This window comes from Arachis ipaensis, chromosome B04 (genome assembly GCF_000816755.2).
Source record: "Arachis ipaensis cultivar K30076 chromosome B04, Araip1.1, whole genome shotgun sequence".
Classification (NCBI taxonomy): Eukaryota; Viridiplantae; Streptophyta; class Magnoliopsida; order Fabales; family Fabaceae; genus Arachis; species Arachis ipaensis.
The window spans coordinates 8699227-8722641 of record NC_029788.2 but is presented as its reverse complement, the minus strand read 5'-3'; the positions used below and the strand labels follow the sequence as shown (position 1 = coordinate 8722641).

The 23415-nt window shown below is 36.3% G+C and overlaps 1 protein-coding gene and 1 long non-coding RNA gene across 2 annotated transcripts; one reads left to right on the top strand and one right to left on the bottom strand.

The window, feature by feature from the left end:
• On the top strand, positions 279 to 2669 carry LOC107638777. The gene is made up of 5 exons (XM_016342166.2): positions 279 to 758; positions 823 to 989; positions 1285 to 1960; positions 2045 to 2136; positions 2221 to 2669. The coding sequence occupies exons 1-5, from the start codon at positions 465 to 467 to the stop codon at positions 2357 to 2359; spliced, it is 1368 nt and encodes a 455-aa protein (XP_016197652.1). The 5' UTR covers positions 279 to 464; the 3' UTR covers positions 2360 to 2669.
• Positions 6449 to 9375, bottom strand: LOC110270522. The gene is made up of 2 exons (XR_002360145.1): positions 8773 to 9375; positions 6449 to 7013 (listed from the first exon to the last, which is right to left on the bottom strand). It is a non-coding gene; the product is annotated as an uncharacterized LOC110270522 (long non-coding RNA).

Sequence of the window (23415 nt, the reverse complement as noted above, 5' to 3'; positions counted from 1 at the left end):
ATAAACCAATTTTTTTATTTTTTATTTTAAAATTAAAAAAAATTGAATAATAGAAAAATGTTTTTTTGTGTAATAAATTTGTTCTTTAATTAATTGACTAAAGTTTGATTCATTCCTAGTTGGGTGACTTGGGTCTGTGGCGAAAGCGTATGAAAAATGGTTGCATGCATCACAAAGAAATCTCGTGCAAAAGATGTAGCCATGCAGGCTGGGACGAAGGGATTTCTAAAAAAAATTGAAATTGCATATTGGTCTCTCAAAAAATTAATAATTGCACATATTTTCCCTTTACAAAATGAGCCATGATTAATTAATAATAGTAAATCCCACCCACATCAAGCGCTCTGCAATTCTAACAAAGCTCCTCCGCAAGCGCCCGCCATATCGGCCACTCCCGGCGGCGCAACCACCGCATTTCACAGCTCCATTGCATTGCATTGTTGAAGACTCGAACAACAAAAACAATGCGGAATCTCTCACCTTCTCATTCTCCCTCTGAGATCGAAATGGAAATTCCACTGCCAACAGCAACAGCAGAGCCGTTCCGATTGGAGAGAGCAGTATGCAGCCATGGCCTCTTCATGATGGCACCTAACCACTGGGACCCACTCTCCAACACTCTCACCCGCCCCCTCCGTCTTGATTCCTCCGCAAACGTCGTCGTTTCGCTTTCTCAGCACTCTGATCGCCCCGGTTTCCTCAATGTTAGAGTTCGGGGAATCAACTCCCTCTCTTCTCAGCAAGAACGCCACTTGAAGGTATCCAACTCTTCAATTGCTTCTTTCGGTTCGATCCGCTTTCTTCGGGTGTGGTTTTTTTCAGGATCAGGTGGCGAGGATGCTGCGTTTGTCCGAGGCGGAAGACAAGGCCGTGAGAGAGTTCACCAAGCTGCACTCTGATGATCGGAATCGAAGCTTTTGCGGGAGGGTCTTTAGGTCTCCCACGCTATTTGAGGATATGGTCAAGTGTATCCTTCTCTGCAACTGTCAGTGAGTGTCTTTTTCTCATGCCTACCATGTGTTTGACATAATGCCTCTGAAAATCTGAGTTTTTTAGATTACTTTTCAATCAAGATTACCCTAGATATAGTTTAGTAAATGGGACACTTTTATACTTTGAACCATTAGTGGACTTTACTTAGTAGAACAATGCTTACTAGTGGAAGTTGATATTGTTATATTGATGCATTCAAATAGCTCAGAAAAGATCTTGATTTGGATCTTTTGTTGATTGCATCGTGTCATGTCATACTTGCTGAAGTAACTCGCAAAACCTTTCTTTCAGGTGGCCAAGGACCTTGAGCATGGCTCAAGCGCTTTGTGAGATTCAGTTTGAACTGCAAAATGGATCATCCTGTGCAGGTGCAGATTCAGGAAATCCAAAAGTTGAGACTGAAGACTTTGTTCCAAAAACACCGACTACAAAAGAATCCAGGAGATCCAGAAAAAAGGGCAGGAAGTCTGGTGTTTCCGCAAAAGAAGAAATGCTTCCTAGGAAGAGATTAGATTTTAGAGTAGATGGGAGTTCGCAAACAGATCATGTGCTTATGACAGATATAGATGACAACGGTTCTCATGGTTGCAAATCTTGTGAAGTGACGAAGGAGCTAAGTTTGGATGATTCATCCCCTCCGAAAGAGATTTTTAATCGTATTGGAAATTTTCCTTCCCCTAGTGAGTTAGCGCACCTTGATGAGCTGTTTTTGGCAAAGCGATGCAAACTCGGATATAGAGCACGTCGTATAATAAAACTAGCTCAAGCTATTGTTGAAGGCAAAATTCAATTAGGACAGCTTGAAGAACTTTCCAAAGATGCAAGCTTATCCAGCTATGAGGAGCTGGATGAATGGCTAAAGCAAATTGAGGGATTCGGCCCTTTTACTCGAGCAAATGTACTTATGTGCATGGGATATTACCATGTCGTTCCAACGGATTCTGAAACTATTAGACACTTAAACCAGGTGTTGTTTTCTTGCTTTTCCTTGTTTCATGTATGCTAAATGATCTTGAATCTTGATATGTATGGGATTTGTTCATTATTGCAGGTTCATTCAAGAAATTCTACCTTGAAAACAATTCAAACAGATGTTGAAAAAATTTATGGAAAGTATGAGCCCTATCAGTTCCTGGCATACTGGTAAATAACAAGATGCCCAACTCTAAAACCTTCAAGTTTTCTTGGTGTTTTATGAAAGTTGTTTAAACATCTCCCTTTGAACAGGTCCGAAATATGGGACTTCTATGAAAAAAGATTTGGCAAGATGAATGAAATGCTTCCTTCTGACTATAAACTTATAACAGCTAGTAATATGAGAGGCCATCGGGAAGGCACAAGAAGGAAGAGAAACAGACCCTCCTGAAAATGCTAATATCAAGTCTTACTCTCCCATTCTAAATGCACCCTTCCTTTTTGTTACTTGAACAAGGTGTATTATCATCATCATTTAACAAGTGATTTGCCCCCCACCCAAAAATTGAAGAAAGCTCCTTGTTTCATGTTTATAATTATTTATAACATTTTGTTGCCTGTTAATAACAGTTGAGGTTGAGGGAATCTCTAAATTTGTTATCCCTTCTCTTTTTAGAAATGTAATGCGGCTACATTCTACATGGGATGTAAAATTATGGATTGCCATGTTTTCTAAATTTTAAATAGTAATATTAGGTCAAGTTCCTATGGAATACAGGTCTTATTTTATTTATTTGTTCTTTCTGGTTCTGGTTTTGATGAAAACGTAAAAAATAACAGAATCGATTCCACTTTAACAATGAATTTTACAATAATATAAACAGTAGATATAAAACTTAGATTATGACCAAATATGATTGTGTAATGGTGCATAATACCTTGATCATAATGACATAATGTTTATAATCTCAAATGAGCACCATGCACTCCTGTATACCAGTTATAGTATTAGTCATAAGGCATATAGTGTGTTTGGATTATAGTTTGTAAACGGGAATTTGTATAAAAGTGATTTTGCAAACTTAATTTTGATGAAAAATAAGTTTGTATTAACATGATTTATGTTTGGCAATCTTTATATCAAAATGGATTATAATAAAATAAATGTTATTTGGATTATACTACTCAAAATCACTTTTAGATAAAAAATTATTAAAAGAGACATCAATTTAAATAATTTTTTATATTATTCTATCATTTTATTTTAGATATTTGAATAAATTTTTTAATTAATTTTATAATAAAATTAATATTTACTTACTAAATTAAAATAACATATAAAAATTGATAAAATATATTTTTAATTAAAACTAACAAAATATAAATTTAAAGGATACTAAGAATAATAAAAAAATTAATGTATTTTTTTAAATATTTTAAATAATATATTATAACTTGAAAGCTTCAAGACAGATAACCAGAAATATTGTTGACGGTTGACCACATAAATATTTTCATCACAAAGCATGAAAACCAGTTCAAGTCTGGACAAAATTATGTACGCAGAAAATAAAACAAACTCAAGTTCTAATAAGAAAACTACCAAATTCTTGTCAATTGCATGTCAATATATTTTTAGCTTTTAAATATCAGTAGCTATCCTTGCCATCTTCATGCCAATAATTCTTAACAATTAGGTTGATGTGCATGGCATTTCTATTTCTTCCAGTATCAAGAGGTTCTGTTATATATACAATGCTTTACACACAAAGTCATTTTGTTTTTCATAGACTAAACTGCATTCAGATATGCCTTTGAAACTCATTTGGTTCTGTAAACATTTTATAGACAGAATTTTTATGAAATACAAATCTATAATGATTAATTTTGATATATATATAGTATTTTTTATTAAATAAACAAAAAGTGAATTAATAGACACGATAATGTCTATTAATACAATAGTGTTTATATATATATATAAGGCTGCTTGAAGTTTTTATATCGTTGTTTTGTTCCTAGACAACGGAATAAGAATATAACACCTATCAGCCAACTATGCTAGGTTGAGACTTGATTGAATTAGGGTCCAACATTTTAATTTTGTGATTATTTCTTGAAGAATAAAATCAATTTTTTCGTTTATAAATATTCAAAATACTTTGTTATATCCATTCGAGTTATAACTCATTGGCTAAAAATTTAGAAAGATAGGAGACTCGAACCCGCAACCTCTTAATTGAGTATGGAGAGTCTATGCCATTTGAGCTATTACTCATTGGCTTAGTTTTTACCGATTTACACTCTATTACTTATCTCATTTACATTATAAATGAAACAATATTTTGTATATCTTGTTTACACTATATACGAAATAAGACATGAGATATCAAACGTGGTTATCTCGTTTACATTGTAATTGTTATATCATGTACTGAAATATTAGTAATATTATGCTTTAAATTTAAAAAATAATTACAAGTTTAAGCATTTTTATGTGTTATTAAATTATTGTGTTCGAGTGAGTTTTAAACTACAAAGTAAAAGCTTTATTGTGGTTGAATCATATAGTGAATCATTATATATTGAATCTTAAGTAAAATGCCACGAATTCGTGTGAATATTACATATGGAAAAGTATACGTTGTCAAGAGGAGAGTCTGTCAACTATTACCAACACAAATTAAAAAGAATTTAAATAATTTTAAATGGCTTAATTAGGAATTGACACCAACCCGATCACGCAACCCTAATTCTAGTTCTCATCGCCGACCGTGTCTCCTTCCATCGTGAACATTTCTAGTCACCGGGACGCCGCCAAGACCATTCGACGGTGACTGCCTCTCCCCCCTGATCCCACTTGAGTGAACCAACAGCCCCGTGGAAGAGAGCCACGACGTCAGTGCATGAAGGTGTCGCAGAACCCTCTTATCCTCAACCATCCCTGGTAATCTCTCCGTCCTCAAGTCGTTTATGTCAACTTGAATCTGAAATCACCGTTCGATTTGTGACACAGACCCTTCCTCGAGAGCCCATTTTCGGTCACCGCAATTCCCTTGACGGCGATTGTATTACATTTCATCCATGGATCCATCAATTTGCGATGAAGCATCGTACGACACTGCATATGATGTGGGTGGTCATTCTAATTCCATCGACCTTAATGTTCCGTCTCTGAGTGAAGATGAGACACCACATGTGGACAAGGTAATTTGTGCGTTAGTAGCGTATGTGGTTATGCCTATCTGTAACTTATCTTTTATGTGTTTATTGTTGAGATATTAGTAGTGATACACTTTATTGTAAAGGTTGTGATTTTGTTTGTTTAATTAGAATTGGTGTGGATATTCTTTCGTTCAATTATGCTAGAACAATCATAGAATGATGCTACTTTTACTACTTGTGATGTGTTTTATTATTCTTTTGTTCACCATGTTGAGATTATGGTTGCAGTTTTGAGTAGTTTTTTTCTATGTTTTTTATGCTTATGATCATGGATATTGGTGTTTTCTATCGGTTTAGTTTTGGTTGTTTAATATAGGTATTTTCAAAAGATAAGTGGTTGTTGGAAGTGTTTTTATGGGTGTCGAATGGTCGATGTTTATCTTCTTTGTTGATATGTGCTCAGTTATCGATTTCAGGAGAAAGAATCTGTAGACGAAATTCAAATAGAGGATGATGCACCCCAATCAGTAATGAGGTGTGAAACATATCTTATTATTGTTGCAAAATTATCGAGATATTTGAAATTAATTACTTTAGTATTTTTTATATTGAATGATATTTTTTCTGAATGGCTTTGCAGTTGCCGGAGAAGACATGACGGAATTTGACGCGAGTCCTGGAAGACACATCTGGGATTACATGAAAACACATCCGGGAAGACATGACGGAATTTGACGCGAGTCCTGGAAGACACATCCGGGATAACATGAAAACACGAGAGACACATTCGTGTAAGACACCTCTAGAAGAAGACACATCCATATATAGACAGCTCCTAAAAAGTCACTGCTAAAAGACACCTCCAGTACAAGACATATCCATCTATGGACACCTCCAGATAGTCACAGCAGAAGACACGTCTCCCAGAAGACACTTCCAGTGGAAGATACATCCATCTATAGACACCTCCAAAAAATTCACTGCTAAAAGACACTTCCAGTAGAAGACACATCCATCTATAAACACCTCCATAAAATCGCAGCAGAAGACACCTCTCCCAGAAGATACTTCCTGCAGAGGACACGTCCATATGTACACACATCCGAAGAACTCACAGCAGTAAGTCACTTTCCTTGAAAGACACATCCTAAGTTAAACAACGGATCAAACGAGACATATGTAAAAGACACTTCTCCCAAAACACACATATGAGAAAAGACACCTGCCAACAATACACGACTAAGATAGACACATAATGAAAAAGTTACATGTATATGAAGACACTTCCACCAGATCATAGTTCTGTTTTTAGTCAACTGCGAAGAATACATAACTAACAATGTATGGCCAAAAAAAGTAGAGACATCCATAGACATCTAGGAACCTCGATAGGTTTATTCACTGGCAATAAAAATACTTCAAAACGCCGAAGTTGTTTAGCCTGTGCACAAAATTATCCGAAACCAATGTGCAAAAGACAGAATTCATATCTACAGGACATGCATTATCGTTCAATTTGCCAATTAAGTACATCAAGGTTCAAAGTGTAACTACCCGTAAACAGCATAGGAATCCAAAAGAACTAGTCACATTGTGTAAGACAAGTAAAATATCTAATCCCAACAAAAATATAGCATAGGATGTGAGGATATTCCCGCTCAAGGTAAACACAGATGTAACATGGAGCCTTTTTCTTCCAATGTTTATCTCCTTCTGGTTATCCTTTTCTTCGGCTTTCCTCCAACTCGCTGTAGAATGCTCTTTGTATCAGGTGCTGTGAATGGTGTCCTAACCTCCATACGTTTGTTCCTTGGTTAGTTGCGGCGCATAGGAGGTTGAGCACGGCTGTCAAGGGCATGCAAGGCATCTCCAAAGGATGTATTTTTGTGACATGGGATGATGTCCAGGATTATTTCCAATCTGTATAACTTCATGATATCCTGCATGTAGAAATCAATGTTAAAGAATCGCTTGTATGTACAGACATTGGCCTGTATTCAAAAAATATTTTAACTAGGTATGTAAATTTGGAACGGATAGCAAAAAATCGTGTAACACTGAAAACACTAAAAACACCCACACAAATCCAGATTGAGATAATCGAATTTGTAAGACCAACCGTGTAACACCTAGATGTATAGTAACATATTCAAACTGAGTACGCAAAAAAAAAAAAAAAACCTCCAAGACACATTTCATAAAAGCTAAATGTGATCACAGTACACACCAACCATAGTATCAATATGCAACATTGCACCTGTCGCTTGGTGAACCATGAAGCAACCAACTATTTACAAAAAAATTATATAGATCTCAAGGCATTTTTTGAACAAAAAATGAAGACAGCAATTATTTAAATGGCAACGTATCGAATCTGAGCATGGAAAAAGACTTTTATCCACATTTCAACAAGCCTAATTATGCTCAAGACATACACCAATTTTTAAGTGAATTTGCTGTTCTGTGTGTCATAGGAAACTTTAGCACGACACACAATAAGGTATGCAAAGTAAAAAAAAAAAAAAAGAGCAAATGTGTTGACGATGAAATCACAAGCATTAATTGAAGAACAAGCAAATATGTTTTTAAAGCTATTTTTTTTACTACTTATTAAGTGAATTATTACTTGATGCACAAAGAATTTATTAACCGCAATGTTACTTTTATACTTCCTTCTTACTTTTACAAAGCAAAACAAAAAATAGGAACTTATAAATTGAATTGATTATTCCATCAAGCTGCTCAGAAAAGCAAAAAGATTTAATACTAGTTACTGCTGTTGTGTGTGTCATAATAAAACTGGGCACAAGACACACTAACTTATGCATTTTTTTCAAACTTCAAACATGTACGTATTATATCTAGATATAGTTCAAGCTAAGTTGTAATTTTAAGAAGTAATCAGAAGACACATCCGAGATAGATAATTACCCTAAACTAAGATGATGAGGCTCACAGTGGCAATCTAATGCATCAAATATAGCACATATATGGCTAGATATAGAAAAAAAAATATACCATATTAAAGGAAACTGTCATAAGGAGGTGATATACTTACTGTTGAATAATATAACAGGCACATGCTTCACAAAATAAACTATTGAATACTAAATTAAATATATCACTAAATTATACATGAGAATAATAAAACCAAAACATGGGAGAAAAGAAACAAAAAAGTTGACAATGGAAACACTATTATATAGCAGGGGAATCACAAATATGTTCCAAATTCCACATGACAGTCAAAATCCATCCAATAAAAATCATATCAGTGATTAGGACAGCAGCATTTTTTCCATACAATCGTGACATCACTATGATAATTATATATCTAATTTTCATTACAAATTATTTAGACTTAGAAAAATTAGCCTAATTGTCACTGCCGCACTTGGGTAAAATTGATATTAACAGGAGTTTGTATTTAATATGCTACTTTATATTTTGGAAAAAGACAAATCAATCTTCTAATATATTGTGTCTTTTTCTTTTTCATATAGTTGATCACAGCATAGTAAATCATGTTAACTTGGGAACCATATCAACAATAAAAACAGTTACTTTACAATTTCTATTTTTCTAAATGAAACATGCAATAGACACAGCACCATTATTGACTCAATCTCAACTCCAATTTATTGTTCACAAATGATTCATAGCACCAGGAATTAGTGAAAACCTTGAAGACCCACTTACCTTTTGTTGCGCCGGTGTCGGAGGGAAGACACACTACGAGGCAGGCTCGAACTCGAGACAGGGAGCGACGCTAGGTTGGCGATGCGGCGGGCAAAGAGTTTTGGGGATGCTATTGTCTCCATGAGGTCGGAAGAGTCCCGCTGCAGCGTGTCTCGAGGCGGAGCTACGAAAGGGCGTCGCGTTGAAGGTGTCACGTGTGGATGCGTCTTCAAAGCCCATCTGACATCAACATGCAGCGGTGCCAGGGTCACTTGGGCGACTGTGGGACCGTTCTTGTTAGTGGCGGCGTATTGTTTCCTGGCGGCATTGACTCCGTTGACAAAGGCGACAGGCGACAACTGCAATCCGGCGTCCTTTGCGGCGCTGAAAGTGGAGTTGGGGAATGGGGTGTGTCTCAACGGTAACACCAAGTGAAGAGATGGTAAATTAGGGTAAGAGGAGTAAACAAGTGGCTTTGGGATTAACCTGGGTTAATTTAGGATGTGGTTTTTTTTAATAAGTGGGCTTTGTGAACCAGCCCAATAATCATTGGTAGATATTGGCAGATTTCATCTTGGTAACGTAGCACGATTGATTACATATATAGAGGGTGCAATAAAGTTTTCTTGTGATAAGGATGCATGAGGTGGATGTCCACTAATGCTTGGGCGGCTAATTTTTTTAAGTAAAAAGTTCAGATTATTAAATAAAGACTAAAATTAATTACATTTAAAATTTTAACTTTTGTACATCTATAAATAAAGAATCTGATATGAAGAATAACACACACACAGCAATAATAAAAACATTCTTCTCTCTTTATACAATAATTTTCTCTTTTCTCTATCTTTGTAGGTTTTAAGTTTACACTATATATATAATATTAGTAAATATATTAATCATCTTTATTATATTGAAATAGTAATTGTGGTGAATATTACTATTAGAATTATCTAATTATACTTCTTTATTTTATATTTATTACCTCTTCCTTATTTATTTATTTATTTTACAACACGTTATCAGCACGTGACTCTGATCAAATTTTAGGGAGACTCAGATAATAATTTTCATTATGTCGAAACTCTCTTATCTTGAATTTAATGCTCTTGATATATCTGGAAACAACTATTTATCATGGATATTAGATGCTAAAATTTATCTTGATTCAATGGATCTTGGAGATACCATTAAGGCTAAAAATAATGCATTCCAGAAGGATAAAGCCAAAGCCATGATCTTCCTTCGTCATCATCTTGACGAAGGATTGAAAAATGAATATCTCACATTAAAAGATCCTGCAGATTTGTGGAAAGACCTTGAAAAAATGTATAATCATAAGACAGTGATACTTCCTCAAACCCGATATGAGTGGACGCATTTACGTCTCCAGAATTTTAAATCCATAAATGAATACAATTCAGCAATATTTTGAATCACCTCACGAATGAAATTATGTGGAAAAAAGATAACTGATAATGATATGTTAGAGAAAAATTTCTCGACATTCCATGCCTTGAATGTGCTCCTACAGCAGCAGTATCGAGAAAATGATTTAAAAAATATTCTGAGCTAATTTCTTACCTTCTTGTTGCTGAACGCAACAATGAGTTACTTTTAAAAAATCATGAAACGCGCCCAGCTGTCGGCGTCCTATTTCCTGAAGCAAATGCGGAAAATCATAACCCCAAAGAGATAAATGACAAGGTTTTAGCAACAAGAAAAATTATGAAAGGAAGAAAAATTATGTTCACAAGAAAGGATCTCACCAGAAGTGGGATAAAGAAAGAAATAATGGGTAAAATAATTCAACAGAGGAGAAATATTTCCGTTGTGGTGGAAAGGGTCATTGGTCGCGTACCTGTCGTACCCCAAGGCACCTAGTCGATCTTTATCAAGTATCTTTGAAAAAGGACGACAAAGGAAAGGAGACGAATTTTGTTTCAAATGATGCTGCTGAAAATTACACCACTCATTATGAAGTATCTGATTTCTTTGAGGATCCTAAAGGAAATATTGGTCATTTAATCAATGATGGAATAGTTTAATATGTTGGTCTGTTAAGTACTCATGTAAATAAATAATGTAAAAAACTTCTTAAGTTTTATTTTCTATGCATTTGAATTTCAAGTACGATGTATATAAATAATGTTTAATAAAATATTTATGAATTTTAAAATTATTGAATGTGTCAAGATAATAATAATAAAATTTTTAGTATATACTATACTTAGAAAAATATTTTCAATTAAGAAAATAATTTTACTGCACAAATATTTCAACTCATTCTATTATTATTTGTCTTTGAAGAAAATAGTAAAGACATATAGTGAAGATGTTTGCCTTGCGGATAGTGTAAGTTCGCACACCATTCTCAAAAATAATATATATTTTACTCATCTTGTACCAAAAGAAGAATATGTTAATACTATTATTGGCTCAGACAATGTGATAGAAGACTCCGGAAGAGCTATAATTTTATTTTTTAGAGGAACAAAATTCATAATAAATAATGCACTATTGTCTACCAAGTCTCTAAGAAACTTGTTGAGTTTTAAAGATATTCACCGAAATGGATATCATATTGAAATAATGAATGAGAAAAATCATGAGTACTTATGTATCACAACTCATGATTCAAATAAAAAAGTTATATTAGAAAACAACTATCGATTAAAATAAAAAAGTTATGTATCACAACTCTTGATTCATAACCTGGCATGATCAATTGGGTCATCTGAGAACAACCATGATGCGGAGAATTATCAAAACTCCCATTAATATTCACTAAAGAACTAGAAGATTCTCAAATCTAGAAAATTTTGTTATGCTGCATGTTCTCAAAGAAAGCTAATTTTAAGGCCATCATCAGTAAAGATTAGATTTGAGTCCTCTAAATTCCTAAAAAGGATTCAAGGTAATATATGTGGTTGTATTCATCCACCATGTGGATCTTTTAAATATTTTATGGTCCTAATAGACGCATTTTCGAGATGGTCACATGTGTGCTTGTTGTCTTCTCGCAACCTGGCGTTTGCGAGATTACTTACTCAAATTATTTGATTAAAAGCACAGTTTTCAGTAAATCCAATCAAAGCAATTCGTCTTGATAATACTGTTGAATTTACTTCCCAAGCCTTTGATGCTTATTGTATGGCTAACGAAATAAGCGTTGAACATCCAGTAGCTCATGTTCACACACAAAATGGGTTAGCAGAATCACTTATTAAACGTCTCCAATTAATTGTTAGACCCTTACTTATGAGAACAAATCTCCCAACCTCGGTTTGGGGCATGCTATTTTACATATCGCGACACTTATTCGTTTGAGACCAACAAGTTACCATCAGTTCTTTCCTATGCAATTAGCTTTTGGCCAGCAGCCAAATATTTTCCATTTAAAAATATTCGGGTGTGTGGTATATGTTCCCATTGCACTACCTTGCCACACTAAAATGGGATTCCAAAGAAAATTGGGAAATATGTTGGATATGATTTTCCCTTTATAGTGAGGTATCTTGAGATACAAACTGGAGATGTATTTAAATATCGATTTGCAGATTGTCATTTTGATGAATCAAAATTTCCAACATTAGGGGGAGAGAATAAGCTTCCTGAAAAGGAACTTAATTGGGATGCATCATCCTTAATGCATTTAGATCCCCGATCAGGACAATGCGAACTAGAAGTTCAAAAGATTATACATTTGCAAAGAATAGCAAATGAATTGCCTGATACATTTTCTGATACAAAAAGGATAACTAAATCTTATATACCAGCCGAAAATGCTCCAATTCGAATTGATATCCCAGTCGGACAAATAGCCACCGAAATAAATTCACGTCAAAAGTGTGGTAGGCCTGTCAGTTCCAAAGACAAAAATCCTCAAAAAAGAAAAGAGGTAAATACTATTCCTGTTGAAAAAGACATAGTAAAGACACCTACAGTTGTCCAAAATTCTGATATAGTTTTGACGCCAAAAGACGTCCAGGTACCTGAAATTTGTGAAAATGACGAGATCTCGATAAATTATGTCTTTTAGGAGAAAAATGGGATTGAAAAAAGACAATTATCAATGAAATATTTGCATATAATATGACATTAAATATCATGCATGAAAGTAAGGATCTTGAGTCAAGAACAGTCGAAGAATGTCGACAAAGAAATGATTGGCCAAAATGGGAAGAAGGTATGAAGGTTGAGTTAGACTCACTTGCAAAACGTGAAGTCTTTGGACCTATAGTTCGTACACCAGAAGATGTAAAACCTGTTGGATAGAAATTGGTATTTGTGAGAAAACGAAATGAGAAAAATGAAGTTGTACTCTATAAAGCTCGACTTGTGGCATAAGGTTTTTCACAAAGGTCCGGTATGAAGAAATATATTCCCCTATAGTGGATTCAAAAACATTGCATTATTTGGTCAGTTTATCCGCATACCATAAACTACATATGCATTTAATGTATGTGGTAACAGCCTCCTTATACGGATCATTAGATCGTGATATCTATATGAAAATCCCTAAAGGATTAAACATATCTGATCTAAATCATCCAATGAATATTCACAGGGGTTATACTCAATCAAATTACAAAGATTTTTATATGGGTTAAAGCAATCTGGACGAATATGGTGTAATCATCTTACTAAGTATCTGGCCAAAAATGGATTCAAGAATGATGATATTTGCTCATGTGTTTTCATAAAAAAACTGCATCTGGCTTCATTATAATTGTTGTGTACATCGATGATTTAAATATCATTGGAACCCCTAAAAAGATTCCAAAAATTATAAAAGTTCTAAAAGAAGAGTTTGAGATGAAAGATCTTAAAAATACTAAATTTTGTCTCGACCTGCAGATCGAGCATACAAAAAATAGGATCTTTATTCATAAAACAACATACACAGAAAAGATTTTGAAGAGATTTTATATGGATAAGTCACATCCCTTGAGTACCCCAATGATCATAGGTCTTTGGATGTGGAAATTGATCAATTCCGTCCTAAAGAAGAAAATAAAGACATCCTTGATCCTGAAGTACCATATCTTAGTGCCATTGGGCACTAATATATCTTGTTAATAATACACGATCTGATATATCATTTACTGTAAATTTATTAGCAATGTATAGTTCCTCTCCAATCAGAAGACATTGGAATGAAATCAAACAAATCTTTCGATATCTTCATGGAACAGTTGATATGGGATTGTTTTATCCATATGGATCCATGTCACAACTAGTTGGCTATGCAGATGTAGGATACTTGTCTGATCCACACAAAAGGAGATCTCAAACAGGATACTTATTCACATATGGTGGTACAACTATATCATAGAAGTCCACGAAATAGACGATTGCAGCAGCATCCTCTAATCATGCTAAAATACTAGCAATACATGAAGCTAGTGTGAGTGTTTTTGGCTCAAAAATTTGATCCAATATATTCTGTCATCATGTGGACTGATTGACCATAAGATAGCTTCAGCTGTCCTTTTTGAAGATAATACAGCAAGCATAATTTAACTTAAAGGCGGATACATCAAAGGTGACAGGACAAAGCATATTTCTCCCAAATTCTTCTTCACTCATGATCTTCAAAATCAAGGAACAATTGATATCCAACAGATCCGCTCAAGCGATAATCTGGCAGATCTATTTACAAAGTCACTTTCAAAATCATCATTTGAAATATTGGTACATCAGATTGGGATGCGCGATTCCGAGATATTAAATAATGTCGACAAGAGGGGGAGACTGTACTCTTTTTTCCTTGATCAAGTTTTTTCCCATTGGATTTTTCTTGACAAGGTTTTTAATGAGGTTGTCCCTATCACAAAGGATATTGTACTCTTTTACCTTCACTAAAGTTTTTTCCCATTAGATTTTTCTTTAGTAAGGTTTTAACGAGACATATTCCTAAATGGTCATCCAAGAGGAGTGCTGTGATAAGGATGCATGAGGTGGATTGATAAACCCATATTTTATGATATATTTTGTGCTTAATTTGAGTGATTTATTCAATCCTTCACCCACTTATTCATATTAATTGCATGGTTTTACTTTCCCTTCCTTATTATGTGATGTATGTGAAAAACATGTTTTCTATGCTTTAAAATTAATTATTTTACTTACCTTTTATTTCCATTCGATGCCGTGATTAGTGTGTTGAGTAGTTTCAGATCTTCTAAGGTAGGAATGACCTAAAGGATGGAAAAAGGAAACATACAAAAATGGAAGGAAAGCACAAAACGGAGTTTCTGAAGAAACTGGCATCCACGCGATCGCATGGGCGACGCGGACGCATGCCAAACGCGAATCAACAGCGACGCGGTCGCATGACTGACGCGACCGCGCGCCTTAAGCAAAACATATATGACGCGGTCGCATGACTGACACGACCGCGTGACAAGGAAAGCTCCGAATGACGCGACCGCGTGACCCACGCGGACGCGTGACAGAGGCCACGCACCAGAAATTGCAGAAAACGCTTCCAGTGATTTCTGAAGCCCTTTTTGGCCCAAATCCAAATCCAGAAGGCATAGACCAGAGGTTATAAAGTGTGGAAACGCATCCATTCAGAGGGAGTTCGCGAATTTAGTTACTTCTCATGTTTTAGATCTAGTTTTGAGAGAGGTTCTCTCCTATCTCTCGTAGGATTTAGGACTTCTCTTAGTTTTAGGAGTAACTCTCAATCCCAGGTTCTTTATTTTTATTTATTCTTCCAATTTAGTTTATGAACTCTTCATGTTAGATTATAATTTCCCTTATTAATATTATTTGAGGTATTTCAATTCATGATTGCTTTCTTTAATTATGTTATTGTTGCTTTACATCCGAAGGCATTTTTATTCCAGCAAATTTACTTTTTCCTCTTTTGGTCTTGGTTAAGAAAGCAGTAACTCAGGAGTTATCTTATCTCAACATAATTGATAACTGTTATCTTTGCTAATTGAACTGAGCTTCAATAATCCCAACCTTTTCTTAGGAAATAAATAGGATTCGAAGATCAAACTAATTAGTCCCTTGACTTTCCTTTACTTTAGTAAAGGTTAAATAAGTAGAATTAAGATTCAACTTTCATTGTTGTTGATAAGAATAACTAAGCCTGGACTTCCAATTTCTCAGACCTTGCCAAACGAGACGCTGAACCTCCATGGGAATCCAGAGTTGAGGAGAATTCCGTCAAGGATGTTACAATTGATGCTAAGAAGGATATTGCACAATCCCCAAGGCAAGTCATTTATGAAGAACTAGACGGAATAACCCAGGACACAAATTCCCTTGATGATGATAGTCACAAGTCAAGCTCTCTTAGTAATGAACTTGCATCCTCAAGTGAATTCTCTGAGATCGAAGAATCTTCCCCAAGTGAATACGAAGATGACGCGGAGGTAGATTTCTCTCAACCTCCAATCTATGACTCGAATGATGAGGAAAATATAGAAGACTTTGACCAGGATACAGATGCATTTAGAGAATCTTACAAGGAAGTGGAGGAATTCACAGAAGAGCACAAGGGAGAAGAACTTACAGAACCACCAGAAACACCTACCCCAAGGCCATTACCGCCCAATACAAGCTTCAAGTGGGTACAATCCTTAACCTTTAACTTTACTTTTTCACTTGAATATGGTTTGCTTGAAACAAATGGCCAGCTTAGAGCTCTCTGTGGCTTTAAGAGTAAGAGGAAAATGGCTCGCACTCAGAGCTGGTGTACAAGGTTCAATAAGGTTCCACGCTTCAACTTGAAGCGCACGGATTGGTATCATGTTCAATCGAATAGATCTCGGAAAATGTTTGGTCACTATGGTGAGAATCTACTTTCTAAACCGCTCGGATGGAAAAATATAGATCAAGACGGAGGCGGATTTAAAAACAAGGCTTGGGATCATAGATTCTATTCTGACAATCGTCACCCCGGGAGCCTGAGACTCTGTTTGAAGCTGCTCAGAAGCTTTACATGCCTAGTTTGGGACCCCGGAGGCTATTGGCATTCCAAGCATTGGTGGAGATTTCTGGATGAATTTAAGCATAAGCCGCCATAGCAGGAAGCTCTTCCAATGTCCAACTTAAGGACTTTAACTAAAAGTGCTAGGTGGGAGACAACCCACCATGGTATGATCGTTCCTTTTGCAATTTTAATTTTATTTAGTTTTGTTTGTTTTTGAATTTTATTTTATTTTATTGAACCTTGAATCATGCATAGCATTCACATTAAGCACTGCATTCTGCATATTGCATTCCGCATTCTGCATAATAATAAAAAAAGGGTGCGCGACGCGACCACATCATCCATGCGATCGCGTCAATGCCGAAATACACTTCCCACGTGACCGCGTCATCCACGCGTCCGCGTGACCTGGAAATCGGCGTAAGGATCCAACGTCCAGAGAGTTAGGCTGGAATCGTGCGGCCATTGTGCGTCTAGCACAAAATGGCCCACGCGATCGCGTCACATGCACACAACCAATCCCACGCGACCGCGTGAGCGACGCGATCGCGTCGAATGGATTGCACAAATCCCTAAAGGAGACAGAGAGTTGGGCTGGAACGACGCTGGATTCGTGCGTTTAGCACAAATTCCAGCGACGCGATCGCATGCCCCAGGCGATCGCGTCCTACCCCCCTTTTATCCCTTCCATGCGATCGCGCAACCCACGCGATCGCGTCACCCCCATTTTGCACCAGCCACGCGATCGCGTGCCCCACGCGCCCTGCCCTGAACAGCCGCGCTGCCGTCACCACCACCGCCAGACACCTTTCTGCCCACTCTCATTCCACGGCCTTCCAGGTTCCGCAGAACGTCACCCTTTTATCCATTTGTAGTTAGTTCATATTTTTTTTCTGTTTCTGTTCATATTTAGGCTAGTTAGATATGCATGTTGTAGTGGATTTTAGGTTGCTTGGTAGCCTAGGATGAGGTTAGTGGATTTAGGCCTGTTTACTTGCACTGTTCATGTTTCTGTTTTATCCAATTTGCAATTCTGCTGTTACTGTGATGTTTGTAATGTTCATATGCTGTGATTTCTTGTTTCATGCTGCTCTTTACACTGAATTTTCATGTTTATATTCCTTATATGTAATTGCAACCTTATTTTTTATTCATATGAACTATTTGACTGCTGTTTATTTTCCGGGAGAATCCAATTTTAGCCGGAATGCTGCCCAAATTTCTGAAAAATGTTTTCATTCATATTTTGGTTTTGGCATTTTGCATTATGATTTCCTCTGCTTTACCCAAACCCATTCATGAATGCCAGGCACGCATTCTTATTCTCTTTGATTTCCTGGTTCATATATTGCATTTTTGATGTTTGATTCCAATTTCTGCTTTCTCTATATCTATTTGAATCAGCATCAACTTGTTTTCCTTGTTTGGTTATGAGTTACCCCTAGTCCCTACCTATGAATCCTTGTTACTTGGAATATTTTCATTATGCCACTTACTTTAAACATCTTTTCACTAACCTCCTAATTTTAACTTTCTAATCACTTTTTCAGTTCTAACCAAACTAACTTTTTAAAATCTTTTTTCTGGTTTTTCATTTTCTTTTAACCCTCTAACCATGGCATAATGATAATTTTTCTATTTAACATGAATTCAATTACATTTTGGATTGTGATTTCTCCTTTCAAACTTTTAACTCCTATACAATCCTTGATGCACAATTCCTTAACTCATTTACCTCATTCTACTTCTCCTTTGCCACTTTGTGTTTCTTTTGACTATTTGCCTATTTGTTTCCCTATTTTTTTATATATATCCTGGTTTTCTGTTTTTCAGGATGTCAGATACCCATAGAAAGGGAAAAGGAAAGGCTACCACTGGCAAACGTAAGAGAGGAGAATCATCTATGTCTATCATAGATCTCATGCATGATGCCTCCTGGCGGGAGAAACACTTTACCCCGCAGGAGAAGGCTGACCAACTGCTTCCTGCCACTGATCCAATTAAATTTGCAAACCGACACTGTGAGCTAAAGTATCCGGTGTTTGCAACATCCAGGAACCTATACCTGGAGAGAACTATGAAGATCCCAGAAGAACTCCAGCAGTACACCTTTGACCAAATCAAACAAAGAGGCTGGTTCTTCCTGGAGAGAGCTCTGACTTAGGTCAATGCATCTTGGGTTAGGGAATTCTACTGCAACTACTTCAAAACCTCCCTAGATGCAGTGAACCTCAGAGGGAAGCAGATTTTGGTTACTGAGGAGGCAATTGAAGATGTTCTGAAGCTTCTGCCTAAATCTGATCAGCCAGACGATTATCAGAAAGCTGAGGAGGATATGCGCTATATGCGATTTGACTGGGATGCAGTCAAGGCGAGGATCGCCCTTGACCCGACAGTTCCTTGGATCATGGGTCAGAACACTACCTTGCCCAAGGGAATCAAGCGGGCATACTTGAATGATGAGGCTCGGCTTTGGCATCAGATACTTAGCAACTACATTATGCCGAGTACTCACGAGACTGAGATACCAGCCGCTATGATCACCCTCCTTTGGTGTGTGATGGAGGGTAAGGACCTGTACCTGCCACGCTTTATCCGGCACTATATGGCCAGGGTCCACGTCAGAGGCACTCTTCCCTTTCCATATTTGGTTACACAGCTGGGCCGTCGAGCTGACGTGCCATGGGAGGATGCTGATGAGAGGCCACTTGCTGCAGAATGCAAGAAGATCATCCCGCACAGCAGGAACTTTCTGGCCTTGGGTTACAAACCTCCAGCCCTCCCTGGTGACACTGCCACACCATCTGCCGGCCGCTCTTCCTCTACAGCTACACCTTCCACCACCACTGCACCTCCACCTGCCCCAGAGCCCATCTATCATCTAGTGCACCGCTTGTTTCGACGACTTGACCAGATGGAGCGTCGCAACAAGCGATGCTATGAGCACCTGAAGCTGATGATACGCTCTGGCGACATCCCCTCCGAGCCTGACACACCATCCGAGGCATCTGAGGAGGAGGCGGATGATCCCGAGGTTGAGACCCATCCCCAGGGAGAGACAGAGCAGGCAGGCACAGAGCAGGCTGCACCACAGGCAGAGGTTCCACATCAGATTCAGGCTGCAGATCCTGTGATCCCTATCCAGACAGCACCTCCTCTACAGCAGCCAGACCCTCAGCCCACCACCACAGAGACTCCAGCTACCATTCCTTCCAGTGATGACATCCCTTCACACCCTGCATGATTGAGCATCAGGGACGATGCTTCATTTTAAATGTGGGGAGGTCGCCATCTCTGGCGTATTATCTTGGTGAACCACTACAGACTCTTTTTCTTTTATTTTGGATATTTTTCTCTTTATTTTTATTTTTATTTTTTTGAGTACTTATACATTGCTACTGTTTATGTATTTTTACTCTATTTCTGCATTTTGCATTTTTAGTTCATAATTTAGCCACTTAGTTGCAATTCTAACTTATTAGTTATAGAAATTATGGATTGATTAGCATAGTTTACCCTTTTTAGCATAAGATAACTCAGAATAGATTGAAAAGAAAAAGGAAGTAAACTAGAGACTTTAACAAAATCAAAACAACCCACACCTTATATATATATCATTACATGTTAGTTAACAACACTTCATCAAGGAGAAACACTAGAACTTTAAAGCCATTCAATATAAGTTTTACATTGAGAATAATGAGAATTTTTAACTAAACCTGCATGACATACATAAGTGATAAATGATTTTTTGAGCTAGAGAACACATAGCCTGTGAGTTTTGAGCTTAATTGTATGCTTACATTCAAACCATAATTTTTATTCCTGTGTGTTTCGCCCTTCTTTTATATTCTGGTATTCTTTACTTTGTTTTAATCTATATGTCCAATTATAGAATGTAGATACATACCAAGAGAGTGATTGAGGCCATTATTTGATTTTAGCTCACTTATTCCAAAATAGCCTACCTTTTACATCACCCTTGTTAGCCCTCTTGAGCCTTTAAATCCCCTTTTATTCTATCAGCCACATTACTAGCATTAAGCAGAAAAACAAATTAAATCCCAAGTTGAATCCTTGGTTAGCTTAAGGTAGAAAATTATGCATAGTTTAAATATGGAAAAACCTATTGGGAACATGGATGATAAAAAACAAAAGGTAGAAAATTTGAAAGGAATAAAATAACTCAAATAAAAAGTTTTGGGAAGCATGCTCATGTTAAATCAATTATAATTGAATTGCCATGTGAATAAAAAAAAAGGGGTGTTATGAATAATAAAGGGGACACAAAAAGAATCCCCCATAAACAAATAAAGCAATGCACATGGGATAAAAATAAATATTGAGATATGAGCATGTAACATCAAAAGTGAGAAACATGGGATATTAGGTAAAGAAGCTTTACTTTACAACATATGTATGTTAGGTGAGATCTTAGACTAAGCAAGGATTCACTTAATTAGCTCACTTAGCCTTATACATATACCCTTACCTTTACCTTGACCCCATTACAACCTTAATTAAAGACCTCATGATTTTTGGTATATCTATATTCTATAATTGTTGATTGGTTAGATGAAGAACAAAGTTATAGAAAGAAAGAATAAAAAGAAGAATAGAGTGATTAACCCAATAAACACTGAGTGATTAGAGAGTAAACACAAAATCCAGTGAGGGTTCAATAGCTCATTAACATTTATCTCTGCTTAAATTATTAATTATCTTGCAATTTTTTTTTAATATTTTTCTCTCCCATCTCAATTGTAAAGGCACTTTATCACTATCTAAGGTTTGGCTACATATACATGACTCCTTAAGAATGTGAATTAATTTAACTACATGCAAGCTTTATATACAAGTGACTAAAAATTTAGAATTGCATGATGCATCATTCATCTAGGTAGTTGCATTTAGATTAGATTGCATTGCATGATATTCCACCACTTTAACCTTACTTTTTACTTTGGATTTAGCATGAGGACATGCTATTGTTTAAGTGTGGGGAGGTTGATAAACCCATATTTTATGATATATTTTGTGCTTAATTTGAGTGATTTATTCAATCTTTCACCCACTTATTCATATTAATTGCATGATTTTACTTTTCCTTCCTTATTATGTGATGTATGTGAAAAATATGTTTTTTATGCTTTAAAATTAATTATTTTAATTACCTTTTATTTCCATTCGATGCCGTGATTAGTGTGTTGAGTAGTTTCAGATCTTCTAAGGCAGGAATGACCTAAAGGATGGAAAAAGAAAACATACAAAAATGGAAAGAAAGCACAAAATGGAGTTTCTGAAGAAACTGGCATCCACGCGATCGCATGGGCGACGCGGACGCATGCCAAGCGCGAATCAACAGCGACACGGTCGCATGACTGACGCGACCGCGCGCCTTAAGCAAAACATATATGATGCGGTCGCATGACTGACACGACCGCGTGACAAGGAAAGCTCCGAATGACACGACCGCGTGACCCACGCGGACGCGTGACCCACGCGGACGCGTGACCCACGCGGACGCGTGACTGAGGCCACGCACCAGAAATTGCAGAAAATACTTTCAGCAATTTCTGAAGCCCTTTTTGGCCCAAATCCAAGTCCAGAAGGCATAGACCAGAGGTTATAAAGTGTGGGAACGCATCCATTCAGAGGAAGTTTGCGAATTTAGTTACTTCTCATGTTTTAGATCTAGTTTTGAGAGAGGTTTTCTCCTCTCTCTCTCGTAGGATTTAGGACTTCTCTTAGTTTTAGGAGTAACTCTCAATCCCAGGTTCTTTATTTTTATTTATTCTTCCAATTTAGTTTATGAACTCTTCATGTTAGATTATAATTTCCCTTATTAATGTTATTTGAGGTATTTCAATTCATGATTGCTTTCTTTAATTTATGTTATTGTTGCTTTACATCCGAAGGCATTTTTATTCCAACAAATTTACTTTTTCCTCTTTTGGTCTTGGTTAAGAAAGCAGAAACTCAGGAGTTATCTTATCTCATAATTGATAACTGTTATCTTTGCTAATTGAACTGAGCTTCAATAATCCCAACCTTTTCTTAGGAAATAAATAGGATTCGAAGATCAAACTAATTAGTCCCTTGACTTTCCTTTACTTTAGTAAAGGTTGACTAAGTGGAATTAAGATTCAACTTTCATTGTTATTAATAAGAATAACTAAGTCTGGACTTCCAATTTCTCATACCTTGCCAAAAGTTTGCTTTGCAGTTATTTATTTATTTTAATTGCCATTTAATTTACCCGCCATTAAGTTACTTGTTCCTCATTCTTGAAACCCCAATTTACAATCTCCGTAACCAATAATAAGAACATACTTCCCTGCAGTTCCTTGAGAAGACGACCCGAGGTTTAAATACTCGGTTATCAATTTTAAGGGGTTTGTTACTTGTGACAACCAAAACGTTTGTACGAAGGGATTTCTGTCGGTTTAGAGACTATATCTACAACGCGAATGTTTTTATGAAATTCTTTACTGACAAAAATCCTAACGTCATGGATCCCCATTAATATTTGAACGGCTAACTTTTTCAAGTAAAAAGTTTTAGTTTATCAAAGAAAAACCGAAGTTAATTACATTTGAAACTTTAACTTTTATACGCCTATAAATAGAGAGTTTGATATGAAGAATAACACACACAGCAATAACAAAAATATTCTTCTCTCTCTATACAATAATTCTCTCTTCTCTCTA

Excerpts from the sequence above, each read along its gene's own strand:
- LOC107638777 (XM_016342166.2), top strand. The coding sequence starts at position 465 with ATGCGGAATCTCTCACCTTCTCATTCTCCCTCTGAGATCGAAATGGAA. Across the intron at positions 759-822 it reads AGCAAGAACGCCACTTGAAG|GATCAGGTGGCGAGGATGCT; the intron begins GTATCCAACTCT and ends GGTTTTTTTCAG. Across the intron at positions 990-1,284 it reads ATCCTTCTCTGCAACTGTCA|GTGGCCAAGGACCTTGAGCA; the intron begins GTGAGTGTCTTT and ends CCTTTCTTTCAG.